General features: G+C 38.4%; 1 protein-coding gene across 3 annotated transcripts; it reads left to right on the top strand.

Annotated features, from left to right (window-relative positions):
* The first annotated feature begins 892 nt into the window (after positions 1-892).
* On the top strand, positions 893-11,920 carry LOC116509536. Of its 3 annotated transcripts, none has more exons than XM_032218703.1 (5): positions 893-1,568; positions 8,584-8,982; positions 10,046-10,348; positions 10,749-10,915; positions 11,516-11,920. In XM_032218703.1, the coding sequence occupies exons 1-5, from the start codon at positions 1,490-1,492 to the stop codon at positions 11,558-11,560; spliced, it is 993 nt and encodes a 330-aa protein (XP_032074594.1). In that variant the 5' UTR covers positions 893-1,489; the 3' UTR covers positions 11,561-11,920. The 3 variants fall into 3 exon arrangements, with proteins under 3 accessions (XP_032074594.1, XP_032074595.1, XP_032074593.1); XM_032218702.1 differs by having other exon boundaries at positions 900-1,568; positions 10,034-10,348; XM_032218704.1 differs by lacking the exon at positions 10,046-10,348.

Below are 11,920 nucleotides of genomic sequence, written 5' to 3'. Positions count from 1 at the left end.
CGAGAGAGTGGGAAGGGTCCGGATCTCTGCGGGTAGATCATTCCACAGGGCCGGGGCAGCTACAGAGAAAGACCTCCCCCGAGTAGTCACCAACCGGCATTGCCCGGTCGACGGTACCCGGAGGAGGCCCAGCCTGTGGGATCTTATGGGCCGTTGGGAGGTATGTGGCAGGAGGCGGTCCCGCAGATATCCAGGTCCCAAGCCATGTAGGGCTTTAAAGGTAACGACCAGCACCTTGAAGCGCATTTGGAGACCGATGGGAAGCCAGTGCAGCTCGCGGAGGATAGGTGTAACATGGGTGTACCTAGGTACACTTGATATCGCTCGCGCGGCCGCATTCTGGACCAATTATAGTCTCCGAACACTCTTCAGGGGCAGCCCCAAGTAAAGCGCATTGCAGTAATCAAGCCTAGAGGTGGCGAGAGCATGAGTGACCATTTGAAGTGCCTCCCGGTCCAGGTAGGGCCGCAACTGGTGCACCAGTTAAAAGAACCTGGGCAAAAGCCCCCCCTGGTCACAGCCGACAGGTGGTATTCAAATGTCAGCTGAGAATCCAGGAGGACACCCAAGTTGCGGACCCTCTCTGAGGGGTGAAGACTTTCTCCCCCCAGGCTAAGAGATGGAATATCTGGTCCATTCTTGGGGGGCAACATCAATAGCCACTCCGTCTTGTCGGGATTGAGTGCCAGCTTGTTTACTCCCATCCAGACCCTAGTAATCAGATACATGTAGCTTGCCTTCCCAACATCAGCCAGAATGAGTTGTGTGCTGCCACCTAGTTGGGTAAACTTGTTAAAGTCGCTACTTTTAATGTAGCATTGTATTGGTTTTAGGCGTGTCAGTTCAGAAAAGGTAAACATCTGAGACTTTCCCCCCCAGATCTGCGGACTGTACTTCCTGATTCTCCTTCGTGTGTTCTCTGTCTCCAGTCAGGGTAACCGGGATATTGAGGCAACATGGGTGAATGTTGAACAGATTCTCAAAGCTAATTTCGTCACCTATCGCGGAGACGATGGTCTCCTTTGACCCACCCCACCCCACGGCTCCGACGGTGAAGGGGCGGAGCTGTTCTCGCAGCGCCGCCGGTTTGTTCCCAGACGGTGTCAATGGGACGGTGTTGCACTTTCTGCTCCTCTTGTTGCTCTTCTAGAAAAACTCTGGCCGATTGCGGAGAAAGCATCGGCTTCTGCGTTTCAGCAGGGAGAGGGGCTGCGGCCCCCAGTCAGTGGGGTAGATTTTTTTTCCGCAGGGGGCGTGAGAGTTCTGCGAACGATACGGAACAACTGAAGAACTCGGGCAGTTTTGTAAGGAGTCGGGGAGCGAAAAAGAGGCCGCAACACGTCCCGACTAGTCCCATCCTTGTGTTTGTGAACGAACCACGTGGCAGTGACTCGCTCTCCAGGACCAGATCTTTACAGCCGCTGCCGGGGGCGCCGGTTCTCCTTTTCTCTCTCTCGCCCTGACCGATCGCCGCTAGGGCCGGCCCATCATGATGGGAATTCGTCGCCCCCTATACAACCTCACGGCCGTTTGTTGCTTCCTCGCTGGAAGCCTCCTGTCTCTGCCAGGTACGTGCACCGCTCGCTCCATCCCTCCTGAAAGGTCGGGTCTCGGGTGCAGGCAGGCGCGGTTGGAAGTAGCCCAGACGTTTGAGGAACCTCAGAAGCCATTGTAAAACCAAAAGTCCCTGGAAGACCTCCCCATGGCGAGTCTGCCCGTCCTGTTTGGATTGGACGCGCCAAATGTTTTGCCATCTAAGAAGGCATTGCTCTCCTGCCTGCGTTAAGTCTTTCTGTTTCGCTTTCAGCCTAAATTTCCTGGAGGGGCTCAATGGCCAGCTAGAGGGTCAGGCTTTCCTTAGGTTCATGATGCGATGGGCTCTGGGGTGCCCTTCCTTAGGGCTGGCACCCAGTTTTCCCAAGGATTAAAGCTCCCAGGTTTGATGCAGGCCCTGACTACTCTTTGGGCTTGTTGTTTACCAAATGAGTAGTGTTAGAGCTGAAGCTGCCACGTCCACCACCAGGGCATTTGGGAACTCAAATAAGGCTTCATCAGAACAGTAGTTTGGAAAACACACTCTGAAACGCATCAAGAAATGCTCTTGCCTTCTGCGTATAGATTTCACAAGTAGACTGCCAGTATTCAAAACAGTTTGAGTCGTATCTCTGGTTCAAAACCTGGGTTTTTTTCACTCAGGTTGCATGTTTATCTACACTACTTAGCGGAAACTCATCCCTCGCTTTTCGTTGCTTATTAGATTTCTTTATTTCTGCTACCTGGGAAGTCACAATTTTCTTTATTTGGTGTATTTGCTGCAGAGTTATATTTTCTTCAAAGCATTTCCTGATTGCAGATTCAGGACCTCTTAATAAGATAGGATATGGGAAGGTGAGACTTCTGCTCAAATAGGTGTATTTGTACAATCACCAATTATAGTTCCAGCAGTTGTACTTGCCAGTTACATACCTAGCCTCTGAACTCACAAACTTTGATTTTGTGCATATGTATGTATATTAGCAGGACATGGTGGCTCGGTGGCTCAGTGGCTAAGATGGTGAGCTTGTCAGTCAGAAAGGTCGGCAGTTCAGTGGTTCAAATCCCTAGCGCTGCATAATGGAGTGAGCTCCCATTACTTGTCCAGCTTCTGCCAACATACCAGTTCGAAAGCACGTAAAAATGCAAGTAGAAAAATAGAAGCCACCTTTGGTGGGAAGGTAACAGTGTTCCATTTAGTCATACCGGCCATATGACCACGGAGACATCTTCGGACAGTGCTGGCTCTTTGGCTTTGAAACAGAGATGAGCACCCTAGAGTCGGGAACAACTAGCATGTATGTGCAAGGGGAATCTTTACCTTTATGTGTATTAGAATGCTCTGCAAATTCAACCTGTTTGATTGGCTTATAAATCTATGTTTAAGGAGAAACCAGTAAACAAGTTAAGCATGTTGTGTGAATTCAGGCATAAAGCATGTCTGTCCTAAGGGCTCTTTCTCTTGGAGTTCAAAGTAACAATCACTGCAGAACTTCTTTAAATCCAAACTTCCTAGCACTGATTTGAAAAGCAAAAGGACTACATGGGTGAAGACAAATAAATGATTCCCTCTCTTATCTACTCATAATTCTATGGCTCCAGGCACTGTTAGTTATAAAGCAGTTTTTTATCACTCTTCCAGACCATTTAGTGTAGCATTTTGATAATGGTATTTATATATCCTATATTAACCAGTTAACAGAATAATATACTTAATATACTTATACTGAGTTCCTAAAATGATGGAAATCTATAGAAAATAGAGATTTTGAGAACACTTCAAAATAATTTTGTTAGAGCCAGGCTGGCTGTACCCCAAAATACAGTGCACTTCATACATATTTTGACAGTGTCAATTAAATCAGCATCTCTATCCAGGTCCAGGTATATATATATATATATATATATATATATATATATATATATATATATATATATATATATATATATATATATATATATATATATATATATATATATATATGGAGGATGTTTTTTAAAATGTAAGTTCAGTTTCATTGATTTATTTACTCAGATTTGTATGCCACTTCAGTGTTTTAATTTAATTCCTGTATGCTTGGTAAGGACTTTATGCAAATTTTCAAGATATTTCATAAATGTCAGACTGACATGCCCACCCTAGTCATTTTAAGGTCTTGTAAAGATACAAACATTATATCTCAAATTATATACAAATAGATGAGTGCATTTATGAGAGTTGCTTAACTGATATTTTAATTCATGCTTGTCAATAGAGTAGTGTAAAGATATTTTGGCTGATTTTATTATTTTGGTTATATTTGGTTGATTTATATAAATAATTTATAAGCTGAGATTTTAGATTTGGGTGGAATAGTATTTCCTTTTATGTTCACTACTTGTAGTGAGGGAAAGGAGGATTACTAATATAATTACCAATTTAAACATTTTAGTTAATATAGATATTAATGAAAATACTATTTTCATTTGCAATTATATATCTTCATCATAATTGTTTGTTGATTAAGGTTAAAATAGTTACATATGACTATACTTCTGCTATTTTGCCAGATTCTTTATTTAAGAATGACAGAGTATATAAATCAGAGATGTATAGCTTCTATCAATTCAATGATTATGCATAGTGTCAAAAACTATATGCCCAAAGTTGAGATTTCAACAATAACACAAAAATGTGTATCTTTCCCCCCCCCCAACATCCAAGTGCCCTAGTTTATTGATTTATTAAGTGTCCTAGATTTATTGTCTCCAAAAGTAAATTACATTGGACATAGTTGGATTTCATTTAAAAAAAAAATTAAGATTGTAGCAACGGGAAATTAATCATCATAGTTTAAACATTTTGATTTTTCTTTGCATTAGGGAAAAGGGGAAAAAGTGAAAAGGCAGTAGCACCATAAATATATGAATATAATTTCTCTTGAAAACACACTCAAGCAAAATCTGATGTTTTTCATTAAATTTCAAATTATATATATCTTTCTATTTATTCCTCATTGTAGTTTTAAAAATGTAAACATGTTTAGATGTTAATGTTCTTTTTGCTGGTTGCAGAGTGCAATGAAAGAGAAGAATTATATTTACAGTTTAAAGAGGAAATATTGATGTCTAAGCCAAGGACAGGTGCTGTGCGTTTCCTCTCAGTATAAAGATTCTGTGGAAATTTTGCAGTATCCGTTAACAATTTCATGTTTATGGCACTTTCAGTTCTTAATTGCAGTAATCTTTATAACAGTCATGCAAGAAAGTCAAGTGTGTTTATCCTCACATTGCATGTGTATGATTTCAAATCCATTTGACTATGAAATGCAAACTTCCTAATTTACATTTGGGAAGGAGAAGATGGAGCATTTTATCCTGTCATCTGCTGTCTCAGATAAGGATTCTTCAGAGAAGTATCTCATCTTCCTAAAAATATTATAGTCAAAATGTGTGCTGCATATTAAAAGTTACACTGATGCCAAATTAAGGTTTAATTTATTGTCATATTTTTCCCAAAGCTTTATAAAGAATGCTAATAAGTGAATCAGTAAAGAGCATTTATCATCTGGAAATTTTTAGGAAACTTTTTCTGAAGATAGAAGATGATGTATTTAGCTGAAGAAATATTTCTTCAAATGATTAATTTTTTTAAATGGAATGGTTATCTTCAGTTACCCGAGAATATGAGAAAAATGGAAGATTAGTTTTTTTAAAAATCTAATCTTTGTTTAGGACGATGACCAAATTTAGGATTATCTTTCTCTGTAAATACTTGTTAGTATTTTTTTTCTCAGATTGTATATATTGCAAATAACATAGGCTTCTAACATAAAATGAGATTGGAATGGGAAAAAAGTCAGTATAAAACATTTGTGGACTGCAATCTTCCTCCTGTTTCCTCACCTCTTTTCCCACAATTGACTAAATTGTAGTCACTAGCAGATTAATCAGATATCAGATTGCTCAACTGATAACTTTCCCTTTTGTGCTAATTATGCTGGAAGAAAGTCTATGCTTATTAAAAAAATTGTCAAACTCACTACTCATTTTATAAAATGCTTCCTTTGAAGTAAAAAAGCAAGAAATGAAAGAATTCCCAGCACTGCTCTATTGTTGAAGTTATAAGTATACTGGAAGCAGTATGTAACATATAGTCAATGTGGATTTGCGATACTTTAAAATTAAATGGGATGGTTCAGTCCAAGATGTCTGGTGCAGAGAATACAATATACACAGAAACAGGTTTGTGGAATACAATCTGTGTACTATTGTATGGAAGGGAATCCTTCTTAAGTGTTCTATTGAAGTAGCTTATTCCATTTATAAAACTTTTAGACGAATATTGATATATTTATTTCAGTTGCTGTTAACAATTTTTAGATATTTTGTGCTTAGGTACTATATTTATTCTTGGGCTTCAAATCTTCTATTCCTAGCTTGCAATTAATGTGTTGGATTTGTGCCCTATATTAGTATAAGTATGGAGATGAATGAAAGAGTGTCTTGAAACATTTTGGCAAGCGAACATATCTTTTCCCCCTTAAAGTTCTTAGATACACCACTCTTTGAATTAAATGCTCTGGGCTAATGTAACATATGCAGGCAAATATTAATTTTATCAGGTCACAATGGGTTCATCATGTACATCAGCCTTTCTCAATCTCACCCCCATAGGGACTGCAGTTCCCAAAATTCCTGGCCAATTTGGGAATTGGTGACCAAATACATCTGGAGAATGCCAGGTTGGGGAAGATAATGTGTGCAGTTTTGAACTCTTGAAGAAGTGTGCAATATGAATACTGTAAGAGCGTTACTTTATTGCTAAGCAAAAACTAAGCTGGGAGATAGACAATCTCCCCTGTAAGTGCCCCTATTTATTCTAAGGAGTTACTGGCCAGTTTGCACATCAGATTAACACGTACAGTAACCTAAATCAACGGTGGCTGATTTAAATTGATGTATGTGTTAATGAACACAGTGTAGCATTCATTGTACCAATCCATAGCCATGCATAATGTTCCTACAAAGAGTAAACAAAATTTAAAAGATTATGTGTGTTTATAGCATAGGCAGGCAAGTGCTATAAATTATAACATAGCATGGCAATTATGAAGCAAGAGGCCCTTGTGCAGCTTTACATTGCTTTTTTGTTGAATGTGCACATTACTACAGCTATACTGTATATGGGCATAGTTTTAAAAATAAAGATTATGTAATTATTCACAACAGCACTGTTGTGCATGATGTAGTAAAATAGTCTTTCAGTTTAAACCTTCACCACAGCAAGATTTCCTGCTTGCATTTTTTTTTTCTCTCTCTCGGGTCAGAGGGAGAAAAGAGAAAATGTTGATAACCTAGTTCTACCACTTTAAAACTATTTCTGCCAATAAGAGTTTAATTTTAAGTAGGGACAGCAACTGATAGATTAAATTTGCACCAGCTTTGCAACTTTCAGCGCTCTAGAGAACAATTGTGTTGGTTTTACTAACTTAACAACTGCTGTAATTCACTTAACAACTGTGACAAGGTCATAAAATTGGGGCAAATTCCACTTAAATGTTTTACTTAGCAACAGAAATTATGGGTTCACTTGTGGTTGTAAGTCCAGTACTACCTGTACTGTGGGCACAATTTTAAGGGTAAGATGTTTATTCAGATAATTTCCCTCTAACTAGTTAAATACTTTAATCCAATACCTCTTCTTTGCATAGAAAAGAAAATTAATTTTGATGTTTTTTCTACAAAAAGTACCCCAAGTGGTACAATATTATATTTTAATTTAATTTAATTAATACTAAATGGGCACTAGGTTGTTTTTTCCATGATGAAATAAATATTAGAAGTACAAATACTCAAAATAAATATTACCTGTGGTAGTTTGGGATTAGTTTGGAGGTTGTTTTTTTTTTTACTGTTAGTTAAGTTTCATTCACTTGTTGACTTTCAGAAATTTTCTCTAGAATCATTGTAAATGATAAAGGAAACAATGAACACAGGAATAAGAACTTTTTGAAAATGTAAATGTAGGAATTGTATGAAACAGGTTTACTGTGTGTGATCTCTAGGGTGCTGATGGTGGTTCATTACTACTATTAATTTATCTAATACCTATTAGTTGCATTAAGAGAGGACCGGTGCTTTGGAACATATTATATAAGACTGCTGTGTCCCAGTTTTCATGTTCAGGATCACGATATTGTTCTTATCCCAAGTTTGTCAATCTAGTAGTTAAGGTAGACAAAAAGCAATACAAAATACTATTTTCAAACCAGAGAGAAAATCTGAATGAATACTTAATCTAAAATCCTGCATGTTCTAATCTGGAATGAAATAGGCACACCTAGGTTTTGTGTGTATATTGTTTTTTGTCTGCCTAATAAAAAAAATTGGCATTCCCTAATGCTCTCATCTAAATACTAATCAAGTCCAGTCCTGCTTAGTTTCTAAGCCCAGGAAAAACTGACCTGGTGCCAACTACCACTTGGATTAATATGAGTTGCATGTAATTCCCTTTTTCCACTCTCAAATCAAAGTCTACTTTATGTCTGTCAGAGCATTGCTAGTTTGTCTTACGAAATCTGTATCTGATGGTCCAAAAATCTGAAAGTGCTGTCCACCCTTCCCCCCCAGCAACATTTTTCATGGCAAATTTTCTAAGGAAATTAGAACAGTTCAAAACATAGTTAAATCTGCAAAACTGCAAATATAGTGTTCAGGGGAAATATTATTCTTTTGGATTCATGATGTGGTAATTCTGGTGATACCCCTTGAATTCTATCCATGGAAATGACAGTGGTGATTACGTATAGCTTGGTCTCTTTTATTACAGTACACAATTTTACCCAATTACTTTATTAGAGGAAGGAATATAGGTGTAGTAATTTCTGAAGAGAGTTCAGTTACAAAAGAACTTACTCCCCAATTCGCTGTCCCTTTGACAGCAATTGTTTTGGATGTGGATTTATTCCTTCTCTTTGATACTTATTTCTCCAGCTGATCTTCTAGGGAAGGACATATGTTGTAAGGATGCTGCCAAATTTTGTTTTTCTGTTTGTTTTCCTGTACCAGGAGATGGGAAGAATGGATCATCAGCTTCCTCCAGCACAGTTTCTCAGTTCACACTTCCTCACACTGAGGCTAGAAACTTCCAAGCCACAGCCACCAATAGGGATAACATTATCAAAAGCACCTCACAAGTCAATGTCAGCAGCATCAGTCAGCCAGATTATCTGACCACTACTAAGCCTGGCTATTTGAATACCACGGCAAGGATACAGACTCAGACTGCAAATAATGCCTCTAATGGTAGCACTGACCCTTCTTTATTTCTTACACCAACTTCACATTTACTGGAAACTAATACATTTGGCTCGGATGGTGATAGAAGATACATCAGTGCCACATCCTTGCTTACTTCCAGCACCAAGATCCTGGCTACAGAAATTTTGCAATCAAAGGAGACACAAGGTAAGACTGGGCAGTTATCAATAATTTATCACAATACGTGGTTTAAATAAATATGACCAGGATAACTCAACTAATTCTGCTTTACAGTCCACAGCCTGTAAAAACATTATATTAGATTACAATTAGATACTCTGTATTTTCCAAAAAATGGAAAAAAGAAAGAGAACGCCATCTGAGCTAAAAAACATACCCCCTAAGTTTGCAGAGTTATGGTCAAATATTTCTGTGGCCTCAGTGTTCTAAAAAATAATGCCTCCCAGCCGATCTTCTTTTGTTGCCCTGAATCATCAGTTTTAGTAGGGAATGGGGTTTACTCTCATTTTATATACCAGTGGCTTGCCCAGTCAGTGTTGGTAGGAGTAGGTTTGGTGGTTCCTTGCTTGGGCTGGTGTTTACTGTTAGCTTGCTTGGCAATTTCTTGATTGAGGTATTGTTTGCTTCTTGATTGTTCATCTAATGTTAATCTTTATGTTAATATCTGTTCATCTGAGTGTTGATTGCTGGTGAGGAAGTTTTCTGGTCTTTTTGTTTCCTTTTTGGCTTTGCAATTGTCTCTTTTGAATGGCATGTAGATGTTGCTTATGTCTATGTGCCTGTTTGATGGCTGATTTGTTGATATAGCCACCCATCTTTCAGCCAATTCTGGATGGCTCCAGAGGGTATATGAAATCATTATAAAAACTGTAATACACAACCAGTAAAAATGTAAAACATTGAACATTGTTCATGGTTTTTGTCAGTTAGGATGAAAATGGATCTAATATAGACGTGGCTGAATTTACAGTCATGAGGACCCTGCCTGCTTTCTCAGGTCCAACTCTTCCCTGATAAATGAGCAACATGATGCCCAGTTATCTTCACATAACCTGCTCCAACACTGGAGTCTATCTGTGGACCTGCTTTATCCACATACTTTTGATTAGATTTGATAACTATCAAGATTTATGTTAGAACTGTAGAAACATTTAGAAAAAGTCTGGCCAAAGTAGATTCTCTGTATTTCTGAATTAAGCGGAGCCAGGATTCTCACTCACCCCCACTGTACTGACAGTTTTCTCTGCAGGAACAGCAGCTGCTTCGCAGCCGAAATCTTCTACATTCATTACCACAGGACCAACAAAAAATACCATGCCAGTCATGGACCATAAGGCTTTCACAGAAGAGAACACTGTTGCCTCCACATCATTTCCAAGGACTACTATTCGTGAACAAGTGATTACAATAACTACATCCAATACTTCTCAATCAGTAACATTTAAGGTTGCCTCCTCTACTCTCTTACCTCACAAAATCTTATCAGCAGAGACAGAGCAACCAGCTAAACATGATCACAAGACAACTATATTTGATGTGGGAAACAATCAAGGTATACATTTAGCAATCTTGTCTCATCTAGGGAACAACAGATTTAGGATGGATTGGTGAAAACCGAGAAATAGTTAAAGCCAATCTTGGATAAAACTATGGAAGAACTACATAGCACAGTGACAAAGCATATGGTCTGCAAAAAGAAGGAAAAAGTCACTTATTCAGTCTCTGATATCTCCAAATTAGGCTAGGAATTACTTTTGCCTGAAAATAGTTTTGGAGGAAACAGATGTTGGGACAGGCACTGCAAGTTTGTATAAATAATATTAAATACAATGCTGGATTTGGGTTATGCAGCTGAATGTATTCCTTTGATTGTTAAAATAGGTAGCTAGGTGAATGAACCTTAATAGCTTCAAAAGATGAGCTACATTTTACTGCCTTCTTCTTGCTTTCAGGTCTGCCCAGTAGACCAGTAGTCAGTCCAATAGGAAACGATCCCCTGGTGATTGCTGTCATTGTCATTTTTGTTGTGACAGTAGGGATTCTGACTTTCCTGGGTTTCTTGAGGTATCGACAACGTAGCAATAGACTACGGTTTAGACGTCTCCAGGACTTGCCTATGGTGAGCATCTGCTGGGTTTTTACCCATTCTGTTGTTATTTTTCTTCTAGATGGGAACAGGAATTCTAGAATTTTGAAGGGGAGGAACAAAGGTCACAATCCAGATGTGTACGTAGAAAGGCAGATGTTGATAACCGATTCTTAGAAGCATTCAGATATAATTAGTGAAGGATTATGTATTGAGAGTAGCAAACATATTTAGGGAATATTTTTATATCTATGGAGATAGGAAGGGATTGCTGTACCTGTAGCTAGAGCAGAGTTATTCCAGATCAATGGAATAGCCTTATTTGAATAGTCTAAAAGTTGGCATCATGACCGCTATCCAAATCAATTCCCCATTTCAAGCTTAATGAACTAATAGCACTTTCTCATCAAGAAGCATGAGACTCTGGTCTGGGATATGGCCTCACTGCCACTGTACCTTAATATTAGTTGCCTAGTCTGTCTGTTCCAAAGGGTAATTCTTTGAGATGGGAAGGGCTCAGATTCATTAAGGGATGGTTCAGAAGTCACTAAGAATATATATAGTACATAAACTTAGACATCTTTCACTAATGTCTGGGCTAGCACAAAATTAAGTTTTTTCTCTTTCTTGCAGGATGACATGATGGAAGACACACCTCTTTCCCTCTACAGCTACTAAACAATTGAAAGACTTTAAAAAAACCATCAAAATCTATTAAAGACCACAAAGCTTGTTAAGGATCCCAACTGGGGAGCATCTCTACAATTTTGGAGCCACTGTACTGACATGCAAATAACTGTAGCGTTGCAAGTCAAATGACTTTTTTAAAATGCTTGTCTTTTTTTTCTTATTTTTGAGAATCAGCTTAACCAAGACCTTTTCCTCAATACATCTTCATTTTCTGTGACTGGATACATGCAACGCTAGAGAGAGAGAAAATCAAATGCTGGCTTCATATCAAAGATAGGTTTGTTGGATTCTGAGAAAACACACTGTATGGGGTGCTTTTTTCACAAAAAGTAAAAAAAATATGATATA

The sequence above is a fragment of the Thamnophis elegans genome, chromosome 5, assembly GCF_009769535.1.
Source record: "Thamnophis elegans isolate rThaEle1 chromosome 5, rThaEle1.pri, whole genome shotgun sequence".
Taxonomy (NCBI): domain Eukaryota; kingdom Metazoa; phylum Chordata; class Lepidosauria; order Squamata; family Colubridae; genus Thamnophis; species Thamnophis elegans.
Note: the sequence above shows the minus strand (reverse complement) of the source record. Positions and strands in the feature narration are given on the sequence as shown.